Here is a 16,094-nt window from a genome sequence, read left to right on the forward strand (position 1 = left end):
TACGATTTAAAGGATCTAAAATGTTCATCTTTCACTGGGAAACTTTAAAAAATTAAAAGAGGGCTTGAAGGTGTGGAACAAAGAAACCTAGAGCAACATTTTTCACGAGAAGCTCTAAATTGAAGAAAATCCAGCAACCCTTTGCAATTAAAAAAATGGAATGACTCAAAACGAAAAAAATGAAGGAAAAAAAACATTGATGGCGTAATACAGAAAGGTCCTTGCAAGGGAGGATCGTTATTGGAGGACAAAATCTCGATTAGTCTAGCTAGAGGAAGGTGACCTCAACACTAAATTCTTTCACAATGCCACCAAAGTCAAATTAAGTCAGAACAAAATTTCTCAAATCAAGCAGGAAGGCAATTCACTGACAATGATCCATCAGAAATTCATTCAATGAGATTAAAAAAATTTATGCAACTGTTAAGTGGAGATGACGAGGCGAATGCCATCTGCTATCCTATTCTAAAGCATAAACCCATCTTACCACAGATGAATATAACGAACTCTTGATAAAAGCCAGCTATGCTAGACAAGCTCTCAGGCCTAGACAGATATTCGGCCAGTTTTCTCCAAATCTGCTGGAACTTTAAGGCAAATGACATATGGCTGATGATTGAGGAATCCAGGAAAAAGGTGACGATACCCAAAGACATCAATAATACCAATATTGTGTGTATCCCCAAGAAGGAAACTTGCAAAAACTTTGGAGATTACAGGCCAATCTTGTCGTGCAATACAATCTACAAAGTAATATCTAAGATCATGGCAAATAGATTAAAATCTTCATTACATAAATTGGCATCACAAGAACAGAGCAGTTTTGTCCCTGGAAGAAACATCATGGACAGTAATATTACAATGTGTGAAATTAAGTCCTCCGTGAATTACTCATCTGTCAACTATGCTGCTTTATTAGGATAAGTCATCAATGGAAACAAATCATGTATATATTTCTTCAAAAGCCCTTGCACAATTCAAAAAAGAATTGCAGACAGTCAAATTCAGGGTCAAGTCACTCCCATCAACATATTTGAGCATATCATTACTCACTGGCACTATCAAAGGGGACCATTGTAAACAAACTAGTGAATAAAGCTCAGGGAAGAAAGATTTATGAATTGGATGTTGGTTATCTTTAGCCAGACAAAACGCAGTGATAAAACCCATTCTCCGTTATCCCAGTGTTTGTATTATCATGACTAGCATTGACAACAAGGCTAATTCACTTGTGATTGTCGGAAATTTATAAGAGCAAATGACATTAAATAGGTCACTCTGCTGGTGTTAGAAAGAGTATATAAAGACAAAATCCAATGGAGGAACCAACTGACAGGACTTAAGAATTAGAAATCTTGCCCTCTGAGCCAAATTGATGTTCAAACACCCAGATGCAATATGGAGCAGGTTCTCAGAGCTAAATATTTGGACAATATGAACCAAGAACAACATCACCAGCGGAAACCTGCCCAGAGGTTCAACAAAATGCATTTATATAATTGACATGTGATTACAAATCATTTAACATGGAAAATCACAATGGATGGAAAGCCTCCTGGCACAATTCATGGAACAGATTCCCTCTGTTAGATAGTATCCCAGAATTTTCTCAAGCTATTGATCAAACCAAGAACATTAAGGAGAGATTCCTACCAGACTATTTTATTCTGGAGCAAGTGAAAATCAAACAAAGATATTTCAATATGTTAGAAGACGAATGTAAAACTGGCTTATTAAGTAATTGGACTGAAGGAATGTATGGCTGAACGATAAGTAGGATGAGACTTTAAGGTGCACAACTAGCCAGGCAACTACTCATTGAGATACATAGCAGCCAAAGAAGATCAGGAGAAAGGTAACTGGCCAGTGGATTTATGTTAGGGCAAATTTGTCCTCCTGAAAGTGTGTGATTTCCTAGACAGCCTTCATCAAAAAAATTCCACAGGAGAAATGCTAAAGAAGAGTAACACTGAGGGCCCATCTCGATGCCCTTTGTGCAAAGAAGCCAAAGAAACAACAGACCACCTACAAGTACAGTGCAGATTTACAAAGGAGGGTTGGGATAATTTTTGTGCCAAGCTGAGATGGAATGATCTGCTTCTAAATGACCTCACAAGATTAATCAGCAGATGGCCAAAACTTGCCAAGAGCTCCCTACGGTCAGGGTTATGGTCATTGACACCTGGACAGATCATGTGGCCAGTGTGAAAGTAAAGAAATGAGAGAATCTTCAAGGAAAAGAAAACACAGTACAAATAGTAGTAAACAAGGTGGAAATAGGAATATGCAAACATCTGAATGTCAAAATGACCAACAATAAGTGCAAATTCTTTACCAAGTGGGATAGAGGTATGTTCAAAATATGGCAACACTTGATCATGCCAAAAGGAGAAATCGTCAAACCATCTACCAAAAAGGATAAACCACAACGGTCACTTCCTCTGTCAGGCAGATTAAAATTAAATTTCAACAGTGCCTCGTAAGGCAACCAGGTACATCAGGTGTCAGTTTCATCATCCAAAATGACAAAGTTAGCTATATGCACAAATAATGAAGAGGAATTAGCTGGCATATATGAAGGAATAAATTTCTGCAGATAACAAAGAATCAACAGAGTGCTACTAATCAATGGGGATTCTCTGATGGTGATAAATGCAATGATCAAACACTCCACTCCAAATTAAAAACTTAACACCTGGGTGGGAAGAATCTATCATATGGTGGACCAAATGGAGAATAGTACAATGTTACATGTTAAAGGATGCAAACTAAGTGGCGGACCATCTTTTGAAATGTGCCATATCCCAACCAAACAGAATCTATTTCAAATCTTCCATCCAAAAGATCCGGACTGTAAGACATCATAAGAAAATATATTTCAGGAAAGAATGTACTACAGCTTAAACAACTGGAACATTTCAGATCCATCAAATCTATGGCTCTGCAGATTAATCGCTTCTTTGAAATTTGGAATGACAGATAAGACATTTTGATGAAGAGAGTGACAATACAAGGCCCTCTATATCTATAACAACAGTTCAACACAAAGTAATCTGCAATGACGAGTTCTTCGGGGCCCCCACCAGGCAGAATCTGAGTTCAATATCTTTCCAGAGTATAGATGCAGCTGCAAACAAAAGGAAGTCTGGTAGTTAAATGAGATTTGTGTGTTTAAAGGCGACATGGAGGACACTATCAAAGACATACTCAGAGATCAGTTGCCGAGCAGCAGACACATTCACAGTAGGGTATTGTTTAAAAATTAGTTTACAATATTGCTGCCAATGATGAGGCCACCGAGGGAATGGTTACACCTTTCCTGTGAATATCTGCCTTCACAGCTCTAGGGAAACTAAAGAAAAACTCCTTCAAAGGTTTGGTGGCCAATGCTTTCAGCATCAAAGATGTGATCAGAAACAAGGACATGATTGAGGTTATTGCTGTCATAAGAAATTGTCTGAACAGAAACAACATGGAGACTTATGATTTCATGATCAGTGCCAATGTAACCTGTTTCCCCCTTAACACATTGAGAGAGACACAAACGTCATTGAGGCCATTGGAATCCTACTTTTCTCTCTTTGTTAATCTCTATATAATCTTTTCTATGTTTAACTGAATGGAAACTGCCACATTTGGCAGCAATTCACTTTTTTAAAAATTCGTATTTATTATTTTAATATTTTGCAGTTTAATTTATTATATGAATATAAAATTCTACTTTTAAAAAATAAATATTACATTAATATAACAATTAATTAATTATCAATTGAAATTGTATATTTTTGTGCAGACGAACCCAAGCATACCCAACATTATTAATTAATTAATTATCAATTGAAATTGTATATTTTTGTACAGACGAACCCAAACATACCCAGCATTCCCCCAAAAAAAAAAATGCTGCGCACATACATGTACCCATATCCATACCTGATTCGGCAACTTGAATCAAAATTAAAATTGAATAATTAAGAGAACTTGCAATAAATCTCATTATTAATATGTCAAATGTTGTACAGACTTGCTAAACATATTGAATTGCTATGTTACCTAAGTTTCCACAATGAGGGGATGGGGGGACAGGGAATTTGGGTTTCCTGGACAGATTTTTTTTCCTCAGAGCAGGGGACGGCAGGGGACAGCAGTGGGAACAGCTATATAAAAAATAGGGAAATTTTATATATTCATATAAAAACAAGGATAAAGCATGCTTATATACATAGTTCAAAAACTCTGCGAGATATCGCAAATCTCGCGATATATCGCAGGCCAAACTGGTGGACGATTTTAACGCTGCAAATATCGGCAATGATATAATGATTTTCGCGCAGCAGTGTTTTCTAGAAAATCTCACCAGATCACGTGAGAAAATGGGAAAAAAATCGTCAGTGTGTTATCTGTGGCCTGTGATCTCCTAAATTCGTTCGTAAAGGGTTCGTAGAAGGGGGTGATCTGTGTTGATTGTCACGAGAAAAGTGCCATCTCCTCCTACCCCGAGTGAGATCGTGACAATAGTGGTTGAGGAAGACCAGTCTCTCATGTTTTTTTTTTTTTTAAATTGTTCATAAGGTTTCATTTTTATTTGCTAACAAGGTTTCATTTACCATCAATTATAATTTGGTATTTATTATTAGGATTATTATTTATACCTTGTAAGTGTATATTAATAATTATTAAATATTTAGTAAAGAGTATAATTTTAATACTTTTATTAATAATATTTATTACATTAATAAATTCAATAAGAATTTTATTAAATTATTGAATTTAACGTATAACTATATTACTAAATAGTTAATATAATAAATTACTAATTATTAATTTTATAAATTGTATTTATTTAAAATTTAAATTAATAAATATAGAACGGAATGTTCTTAAAATAATGAATCATTGAATACTATTTAACTTAAAATATTGATTAACGTATGGTGGATATGTCAAATTATTATATGTTCTACAAATTTGGTGTATATATGTGTGTTAAGAATATTTTAATAAATTGTATATTTTCAAATGTTCGATAAAAGTGCCGATTTATTACCGAATTTTTTGCCGAGTTTTTGCCGATTCCGAGTTTTCCAAAAAATTTGAGCTGGCCGAGATATTGCCAATATCAAGTTTTTAAACTATGCTTATATAAATTACACCTTAACATATAATGTTTGTGTTAAATAATTTAACTTTAGAGTTCACATGAGAGTGGACATCAGGCGAATTATCAAAACTTAAAACATTAATTTTATCGGACAGCCAAGGGAAAGGTTTCGGGAAGTTTACGAATTTCTGGGACAACCCAGAAATGGGGATGGGTCAAATTTTGTCGCAAACACATCCCCGGGTAAGACTGTTGAATTATTAAAAAAAATGCCAGCTCAAGCATCCCAATCAAACCTTACCAGTATTAATACATTTTACACACTTTAAAACATTCACAATTACCAATGGAAATGTATACATGGCAATTTCTGATGATTTATTTACCTTGGGATGTGCCTCTAAAGTACGGGCAATCCTTAAAGCTGTTGAATTCTGTTGGTGTATACGAAGGTGCAAAGTCTTAATGCCTCGAAGTATCAAGTAAGCAGCATTCTGCTTGCATTGAAAAATAAACTTGATTAGTGTTTTAGCAATTCGCCCAAAAATTGAACCCCAGAACACAACTTGCTTCATGACAAAATAAGCCAGCATTATACCTAGGATTACCAAGCATTAAACAAAAGCAGGAAAACATGCCCTTGCATTTCCACTTTAGGAAGTACTAAACAGTATTGTTTCATTCATCTTCAAAAAATTTAAGAATTTTTCCATCTTTGTTCACTTCCAACAACCCTATTTGTAATTTAATAAAGTATCAACATGCCCTGAGCTTTTTCTCTTTGTGAAAAGCACAAGATGGAATTTGTAACATACCGGGCTTAGGACACCTCCCATAACATTATGCAAGGCACGTATTACACTGATAACATTTTTTGAGCCACTTAAACTCCCTGCAAGAACCTGGTAGAAAACCGAGATTCAGATCCTAAGGAAAACATTTACAACAAAAAAGATCACGCATAACAGATACAGTTAATTTCTTTGAAAACCAAACAAACTTACATCATTGTGACCAGCAATATACTTTGTCACTGAGTGCAGTACAATGTCTGCACCAAGCGCCAAAGCCCTCTGGTTAACAGGTGTTGCAAAAGTACAATCTATACAAACCAATGCACCCTTTCTATGGCAAAGCTCAGAGACTAGCTGAATATCGATACATCGAAGATAAGGGTTTGTAGGACTCTCGGAAAAAAATAAAGAAACCTGCACAATATAATTCACAGTTAACTGAACATATCACAAGCCTCAATCAAACTAGTGAAAAGGTAAACATAAATGCGCCAATGTCTCTAATGTACAGAAAAAGAATAGAAAAAACCTTAAGAACCTACATTGTTTTTCTCCAATGCTAACTTTAGAGAATTAATATCTGCAGGGTCAATTACTGTGGCCTGCATTTCAACAGGAATGAATGTCAGACTATCATCCAAAAAGCTTTCTAAAGATTTACCATGTAAAACAGCTGAATAAAGCTACTTATAGGCAGCCTATATTTTAGAATGCAAGTAAAATTTAAAATCTTCATAGTGCTCTAAACAAATAAAACATAAAGAAATGTATTTTGAAAAAGTATGCTTAAAAGCTATACAAACATAGCTCTACAGGATCAATTTGCTCAACTCAATCTTGTCCAATCTAGAAGTGTCGTTTGGATACTTTCATTTTTTAAATCTTTCTCATGGTTAAAGTTAGTCTTAGATACTTTTCTTTTTATCATTCATTATTTTATGTCTCTTAAGGTCTCTCTATGTTGCACTGAGTATTTAAGATGGGACAGCAGGGGAGATGAAGGATTAGGGCTGGAATTTTTCAAGGTTGGTGAAATGTCCACCCTTGAATTTTTTTTTGAAAGTATGTTTGCAAGTTTAGAACCAATGAAAGTAGATTTCTGTTTGATGCTTCCAGATTTCACTCATGAAGAGCAACATAAACAAACATTATGTATCAACACAACATTATAGCAATGAGCTGTTAACAACTAAAAGCATTACAAATCATATTTAAAACATATTGCAGATCTTCTGTCGTCTTACATATGGCAGATCTTCTGTAGTCTTCAAAACATGAAAAATAACACTCACAAATCAGGCAACCGTCAACAAGGCATCCAAATATGACTATGACTGGGGCGATTTCTTGGGATGATAATAATGTCACCAGATTGCTCCAAATCAGCTCCTGAAATCTCTGTTTGCTATCAGCAATAATAAAATCCAATGTCTACCACCTTCCAATACCCAGAAATGCTGTGTTAGCACCTCCTCCAATACCCACGAGCTAGCAAGGAAGTGGCAACCAGTGCTAGGGGTGATTTAACATAAATAAGTGTGTTCTGCATCAAATATCAGATATGATAGCTCAAAACATGGAGCCTCCCAACGAGGAATAGAATAAAATGATGCCCAGAATAATACTTAGCAAATCCACTGAGTTTTAAGCATAAACATTATTTTCTGTTATTCTGGAAAAGCACACCAGTGAACTTGAAAGGGTTCCAAACTCTAAAAAACTCAAACCACTCTGTGAAAATGCACACACCACGCCAAACTAGTAACCTGTATCAGTAAACTGAGTAAACCTTCATCTTCTTCCAGTCCAAAATCACCCACAGAGCCAAAATCACTGTAACTCTCAAACCAAGAACTCCAACCAGCTAAGGTGGGTCTCTCACCACCCAACCAGCAATCAAGAAGAGGGTTTTTGTCCTCAACCAGCAAAACAACTCCTTAAGCTCATTCCAGCAACCTAACATTAAGTTGTCAATTCATCTATGAAAAAATGAGAGCTGAAGCTTAAATGCGTATTGTGAGTGAAAAATTAGGGCAACTCCCATTTCAATTTGAATTAGCTTCCCTCCCATTTCACTTTATGAAATATCATGATATTCACCCTAAGAGGTTCAAACCCTTTAAAGCCCACAATAAAGACATTCTAAGATCACTTATTCCATCCTTCAATCTCCATCTCACCTTAGGAGGCAATATATTAATCTTTTAAAATATTAAAAACACCTCCATTCCTGGGCATCCCATTATAAACTTCAACTTGCCTTCTTTTAAAGTAACAAAAATTTCTCACTTTTGTGGGTATTGAACAAGGGGAACACTTCATGAACCCATCACCGTCACTTTACGTGACATGATCAAACTGTCAACCTTAGTGCTCACGAATACAGAGAAGTTGAAAGCATTGCACCTGAACTGAAGCCAAGACCATGTGCTAAAAATAGCACTTACTAAAATTAGCCATATGCTAACAATAGAAACTTTGCCAGAATACTCTGAAAACATTGACACTAAGCCCTCTAACCATATCAACTTAGACTACCAAAACCAAGGAATAGGCTAATGGAAACCTCATACAAAACTAGGTGAAAGATGGGGGCACAAAAATAAACGAAGGGGAAAGGCATTAAAAAAAATATAGAAAAATTGTGAAGTACAAAGGAAATGTCAAGAATGCATGTGATAGCAATAGCATTGATAAGGTATATTATACATCCTCAATACGTAACATTAGATTTGAATTGAATGTTCACATGAGAGTCTAACAAGTAACAAAATTTAATTGCTTGCATAGCTCATTGTCAATGTGTGTATGATAAATATTATATAAAACTTAAAAATACAACAAAATACCCAAAACTGCAAGTCTCTGCAGAAAAGAGACCAAAACATAGAAAATATGTTGCTACACCTGAGCTTGCCTGTGCATTCCTCCTTTGTCTCAAGATTGGAGTGGTTGACACAAGCAAAGAGAAATTCCTGAATTCACATTGAGATTGGAAAGGTTGCCTAATATACCCATCCGATTGTGATCTTCCAACTTAATTTCTCAAACATTCACACATACCAAACAATTTCCCTCGATCTAAAGGATATTTGAATACTAATGTGGAAGGACACTCAAACATTTGGAAAGGGTGCTGCATTTTGATAAGAAAGATGCCCCTCTTCACTGATTTACACTTTGCAAATCTGCAGCCCCCTGAACTATGAAAGAAAACTAGTCCTTTTAGAACCAAACCAGCACCTTTAATGATTGAAAACTGATATTTTTTCACTGAACTCCTGACTGTTCTGCACTGAAAACTGCTGTCTTATGCTAAGGAAAATCAGTCGACTGTCACCTGTTAAGTATTGAAAATGAGCTTAAAATCTGCATATGAGAATCTGAAGATCCACTCTCTCATGACTGGAATCTCTGCTGCTATATGTTTGCAAAAATGCAATTTTTTATGACTGCAAAAACAACTAGAAACTCCTGTTTATCATTACTTCTAACCCAGTTTTATCATATATAATTTACTGCTAACTTGAGTGACTGTTTTCCATAAAGAAAAACAGTATGAGAATCTTGATCTTTTAAATTTATACTCATTTCTTTATTTTACATGTAACATCTGGAACATTACCCTTTCCAAGCACTGAGGCCATTATAATTAAAATCAGAAACTTACAAAAATCTATGCTAATCAGAAATTAAAAAGAAAAAAGGCCAAAATCGATGTCCCATAATAAAAGCAATAACTTTGCAATTGTGAACAAACATCCATCTGCTGATGAAAGATTATTATCCATCTCACATTCCACATTTTGATTTTTTCATTTTTTGAACAACCTTTATCAAATGAATAAATAAGGCTTCTAAGTAGTTAAAAAGATTTTACTATTCTAGTATTTTGCTTCTATCAAACTGGAACACACTGGCAGTTATACTATTAAGTATCAATAGGTAACAGGAAACAGGCTTTAGTATATGTTATATTTTACAGTAAAACCATTCCTAAAATGTACCCTCATGCATAAAAATTGTGTTTGTACTTTCGACAGGATTTACTAATAATGTTTTACAAAACTTGTGAGATATACTCAAAGCATCATAAATATATCATTAAGAGCACAAATACCTATGATAATCTTTAATTTTTACCAAATCTATTAGAAGCTTGTTAAATAACTTAAGCAGGTGAGCAATGCAAAGAATTGAAAGTTGTGACTGAGAAGTAATGTAGTGGGCAGCTAGAGCATTGACAATAACGTACTGTAATTCCCATTTTTGGAAGAACTGTCTGGATAAATTGCCTAGTTCTCCGATAACAATCAGTGGTAGTAACAATGTGTCCCCCAGCTGGTACCAATGCTAGCATCATGGTTGTGGTCGCACACATACCTGAGGCCAATAATAAGGTTGTCTCTGCTCCCTCAAGTGCACTGCAGCAATCCATAAATTTAAAATTTCAGTTTCTTCAAGAGAAAATAAATCTTGCCATCCATATGAAATCATACTACTTTTCTTCGCAAATCATTCCATCAATTTATGGGTTATTTAGATCAACCCTATTGGAAAGCGGCACCATTGACATCACCAGAAAGAAATAGCCTACCTGATTTTTTCCTCTGCGACCTGAGTGGTAGGATTTCCATAGCGTCCATATTCATAACTCACATGTCTACCCTCCTAAATATTGTATTTTGTTTTAACAATCAAGCAAGACGAAACAAATTCAATTATATTTCACCGAATTATAATCTCTCTAAAGTCAATGTAGGTCGCAACAATCTTTAATCTGCTAACAGGGTAAATCTTCAAAACAAAGGAGAAAAATGAAATGGATATTTATAGCTAGCCTAATTGATAAACTATAAGCTTCTCAAGTAGCATAATGAATATGATTTAGATTATTCCACCAATGCTAGTTTTGTTTTACCATGTACCCACCCTAAAATATTTATTGAAGGCTAGAAATAATTGTAACAAGCATAATCAAACGACCGATACCTGGAAAGCAATTAATTCAGCTGTGTCTTTAAAAGTGTAAGTTGATGTCTGGACAATAGGTGTGGCAATTGCATCAGTGACTATAGCACGTCCTGACTTTTCCCCTAGATAAACAGAAAGAACTGTCAAAACAGCTATATAGCCAAATCAATGATGTTGAACGCAAAAGAACATCATATACTATTTTTCTTTATGATGGAGAGCAAAAATAAAGGAACGTTCAGACATATGGCTCATCTATGTTCCAATTTACTATTCTGAGAACATATTTCTATGGAACTTCATAGTTCATAGCATAGAGAATTCGACTTCAGGCTAAACAGAAGAGTTCATGAACCAAGATCAGTTGAAACACAACAAGATACTACCATGTCAAACTAGTACAAATAAAAATTCAGATGAGTGAGTTTACATATAAATAAAACAAACTAAAGCATTATATGATGCCTTTGCAATAATGTATTGGATAAATTAGAATACCATGCTTTACATATTACAGATCTAATGCTGAATTATAGAAATCTATCTTGTATTGGATAAATTAGAATACCATGCTTTACATATTACAGATCCAATGCTGAATTATAGAAATCTATCTTAGGAGATGTTACAAAACACATTTTAACTCAGGAAAAAAAAGGCGAGAGAAAACTAACAGTCAAAAGCATACAGTAAAAACAGCAGCAACTGTTGTGTATTACGACATTATCAATCTCACATAGTAAAAAAACTCTCAGAAAAAAACAAAGGGCGAGAGAGAACTGGAAGTCAAAAGCATATGATAATAACAGAGACAACTTCTGTGTATCAACCACATCAAGGGTTCAGCTAATCGGTAGCTCAATCTAGTTTTACTATGTGCAGTAGGGGAATCAACATTATATAACATCTTCCAGTACCCAGAAAACACATGAAAGAGGTGAAAGCATAAAAAGAAGATCCCATAAAATTTCCTGTGTGCACGCTTAAGTGACCCCAATTCTAACTAATCAAAGTTTAGATTGAGCAAGACAAGAAGCCAAGGCATGGCAATATAAAAACAAGAAAAACTTGAAATATATCTAGGATACTGATTCGTCTCCTGCAGGCTAGGCTTCCACATCCGATGTGGATGGATGCCAGATGCGTCTGGAAGCCCTGCGGAGACTGGCTTCCAGACGCATCCGGGAGCCTGCCGCTGGCTTCAGGCCAGCATCCGGGAGCATCTGCAGGCCCAGCAGCCGGAAAAGGCAAGAAAACATTTAAAAACTTTTTAAAACACTTCAGTTGCCCATTCAACACATGTTGTAATTGCAATTTTTTGGTTATTTTTAGGTTATCATAGATTCATAGTCATACTATCAAATGATTTGTTTTTGTATATTTCTTGCATTTCTTTGCATATATTATATAATATATATATATATACACATATACACATACATACATAACCGTTGCAGGCTTATTCATATGATAACAGTGATAATCATTCACTATATAGTATATATATAATAGATCCATAATAAATAAAATTTGTGTTGAATTAACAATTCACAAGTCAAACAAATTAGCAAATGTCAAAACTTAATTGCTTTCATAATGCATTGTCAATGTACATGTCTTATTAAGAAATTGTATATAAATTGCAACAAAATGCCCAAAAGCTGCAAGTTTCATTTAATTATATAATATGAAAATACAATATCAAAGCAAATTCAAATTTGTTACCTCCTCATTAAGGATGAGCTAGGGTGTGGGGAGCTATTGGCATGTTAAGTCAATTTTCTTTAGCCCCCTACCCACGCCGAATGGCCAAGCTGGGAAAAACAATTTATGACTGGCTGTTTTTGTAATTACTTTTTAATGGGGGAAGCAAACCAACCTCAAGATAGTTGGGGGATATCACAAACATTCCTACCTATCCCAAGGAGGGGAATGTTGACTTGGTGGTCAGCACCTCCTTGGAGATTTGTGACATGGCTTAACCACCTCCTGTGGGTAAGGTTAAATCTAGCATTTGTATTGGGCATTAATAGTTCAAGCTTTAGGCACAACAGCAAATAATTCCAACAATTTTATCATAGCCTTGAATCATAGGTTCAAGTTTCCCTTCCATGAGTGTTGAAGGCTTAGTTGGTGCTAAGGGGTGATTGTTGACTTGATGGTCAGCAACTCCTTTGAGATTCATGACATAGTTTAACTGCCTCCTGTAGGTCGGGTTAAATCTAGCATTTATATCAGGCATTGATAGTTGGAGCTTTTGGCGCAATGGCAAATGATTCCACTAGGAAAGCCATCCCCTTTGATTTTGGGGGCAAATGACAAATTTTAATTTTACTAGATTCCGCCAAGTTTAGAGATCATCCAACTGTAGCTCAAACCACTCTTGACTTGGAGGTTTTTTTTTTTAACAACCACTTGTGGTAAACAAAATACGCACTGCACTCAGAAAAGTTCCAGCCCTTTTAAAATTCGAAAAAGCAATAGAATACAAGAATCTCATGTGTAAAATAATACCATGACTGTTAATTTCCATGTACTAGTTACGACATCAAAACAAATCTAAGCTCTCCTATTTACCGCTGGGGTGACCAACCATCTGCCCTCTTTACAATCCAGAGTGTAGATTGTTTCAAACAAAAACTCTCCCACCCACGAAAACCTCTTCAGCCTAACTTCTGCCTTGGGGATAGTACCAATCTGATATGATATTAATTTTTTAACTCAACCATATAACAGTTTAATATAATTTTTAAAAGTTCGAAAAGTACCAACCAATTTTGGAACCCAGCTAACTGTAGCTCAATCTGCTCTATTACAAATATGGGAGAATCTGGTGGAGGCTGACATTTATGATACATAGGAGAAATGAAAGAAAAAACATGTAAATGCATAAAGAAAAAAAATATCTCAAAGACATTGAGAGTTTTATCCTATACATTCCAATTTCAGAGTTCAATCAACAGTGACTCAATTGAATATCCAGACGGAAGAGAAACAAGAAAAATAGTAATCTTTTATAGGCAAGTACAAAAGACATTAAATATTTTATAGAAGTTCAGATTTAAAACTCGTCCAACATTGGCAGAATATACATTTAGCAAAATTGAGAACAAATAACCCATCAATATATGAAATAGAAAAGGAAGCTAAAAACAATCAACAAAGAATTGAGTAAGCCATACTTTCAGATAAATCAAAGTTCAGCCGAATATTTACGGAGTAATAAGGTTTAGGAAGAAAAGAATTAGTCTGACTCTGCAACCATAGCTCAGCAGTTCAGGAAACAGACATAACCTATTAAATTAAAAGAATTCTGATACAAATAAAGTTTAAGAAACAGCAAAGCAAGCTAAAAGGAAAGGTAGTCAATATTTTTACTAAAGTCCGGCAACTTTTATACTTCTCAACTCAATCTTTTTAAAATTGAAAAACCGGGAACAGCGCACATACATCTTCTCGTCATCGTATGGCAGAAGAAGAAATGAAGATTACATAAGAAAGACAATACCTCTTTTGAAGAATCAACCAGATTTAAAACTCATCGAAGCATTGCTAAATGTACCTCTGAATTCAGGAGAATCGAGAATAAATGTAATTTCTCTCACACAAAATATAAGCGTGTGTGCGTGTGTATATAGGTTTTCAAATAAATGTCTATGTTTTGTTTGCATATTTCCACAAGAAATTTCACTCATTTCAATGGACTGTGAAAACCTTGCGTCTACTGCATAAAGGCTATTAAACTATATAATATTACATTTACTACCAGAGTCTACAAAAATTTTAAAAATAATCTGGCTGTAGTTAAATGTACTCCTTCAATGGACTGTGAAAACCTTGCGTCTACTGCATAAAGGCTATTAAACTATATAATATTACATATACTACCAGAGTCTACCAAAATTTAAAAAATAATCTGGCTGAAGTTAAATGTACTCCTAGATAAAGACAAATCATAAGCAGAAGAAACGTCTTATTTTTGTCCATGAAATTAAAGCAGCTTATGGCACCACAAGAACTGTGTCAGCCTTGTGATAAACTCTTCAAACAGGGAAAGTTCTTTCTTTCAAGATTCCTGCGGCAAATTATACTTCATACAAGAACAAATAACGTATTCCCTTTCAAATGCCTGAATTGAAAACACCCTGTACCAAGAATCCACCAAATTAAAAAACCACACAACCTCAAGTCAACCTACAAACAAAAAGATGGTAAAAGGGAGTCTAAAGCGAAAGAAACGGGACATTTAACCAGAGAGTCAACCTATAAACAAAAAGAAAAAGAATAAACGAATCTGAAATGCAAGATGTAGAATATTTAACCAGAGACTCAGCCTAGAAACTTTTTTTTTAAAAGGAACAGAAAGAATCTAAAGCGCAAGAAATATGATATTTCACCAGAGTGAACGGCCAGGGTTCCAGACGCCTTAGCCAAAGCTGGCTGCAGCAAAGCGCTATCGATCTGTACACTAGTATTATTACAAGCGACGCCCGTGGCGTCCTCAGCAAGGGGAACATTCGTGACAGAAGCTGCAACGATCTGCGCCACGCCAATATTGCTGCAGTTCCGCCTGGCCTTTATACTCAGCTGCCTCGCAAAGTTAGGCGGAAACCTCAAAATCATAAGCCCCGAAGCTCCCGCGCAAGCAAAATCCTTCCCTGTCCTCGACTTCGTTTTGAAGTCGGACTGTTCGAATTTCGCAGAGCCAGAAGACGGATCCGCCCTGCATTCGAACAAGGGCGTAGGCCTGCAGCAGCCGACTGAAGCGCGCACTCCAGAAAACATTGCAGTTGCTACAGCCATGGCTTGTCAAAGGGCTTCTCTTGCTTCTGATTTTGGTCTGGTCTCCCTGAGATCCGAACCCGACCTTCTGCAGAAGCTGCCAAGGGGAATTTTATTTTATATGGCGCGAGTGCGAATCCAACGTGTGATGGAAAATCCCACCATTGCCCGTTGCCCGTCACACCGCGTATGTTGTTTAAGGTACTGCTTATTCTCTCCACAAGCTTACAAATTCCTTTCGCACCAGAATCCAAGAGATTTGTTCAAGTTGTTGCGGGGACCATTCGTACGAAGGCTGTTTCGGCCCCTCTATGGAACAAATTCTAGTTTTACTATTTATTATTTATTTCTATTATTATTGAATAGTAATTTTTATCAATTTAATTTTCAATTTGTAGACGAATGTGTACTTTTATGGCAGCTTTATAGGGGATAGTTTAAGT

At 35.5% G+C, this 16,094-nt stretch overlaps 1 protein-coding gene across 1 annotated transcript in view; it reads right to left on the reverse strand.

Annotated features, from left to right (window-relative positions):
• MTO1 (Pyridoxal phosphate (PLP)-dependent transferases superfamily protein) overlaps positions 1–15,743 on the reverse strand; it is a 30,167-nt gene extending 14,424 nt beyond the window's left edge. The window contains exons 1-8 of the mRNA XM_089788655.1: positions 15,267–15,743; positions 10,888–10,991; positions 10,493–10,566; positions 10,151–10,319; positions 6,438–6,497; positions 6,106–6,309; positions 5,917–6,003; positions 5,488–5,595 (exon numbers count right to left, since the gene is read on the reverse strand). Coding sequence (XP_089644781.1) covers positions 5,488–5,595; positions 5,917–6,003; positions 6,106–6,309; positions 6,438–6,497; positions 10,151–10,319; positions 10,493–10,566; positions 10,888–10,991; positions 15,267–15,672 — 1,212 coding nt within the window. The 5' untranslated portion in view covers positions 15,673–15,743. The remainder of the gene's footprint in view (positions 1–5,487; positions 5,596–5,916; positions 6,004–6,105; positions 6,310–6,437; positions 6,498–10,150; positions 10,320–10,492; positions 10,567–10,887; positions 10,992–15,266) is intronic.
• Positions 15,744–16,094: the final 351 nt, after the last annotated feature.

The sequence above is a fragment of the Cupressus sempervirens genome, chromosome 6 (genome assembly GCF_028749045.1).
Source record: "Cupressus sempervirens isolate cs-2001-9-10 chromosome 6, ASM2874904v1, whole genome shotgun sequence".
NCBI lineage: Eukaryota > Viridiplantae > Streptophyta > Pinopsida > Cupressales > Cupressaceae > Cupressus > Cupressus sempervirens.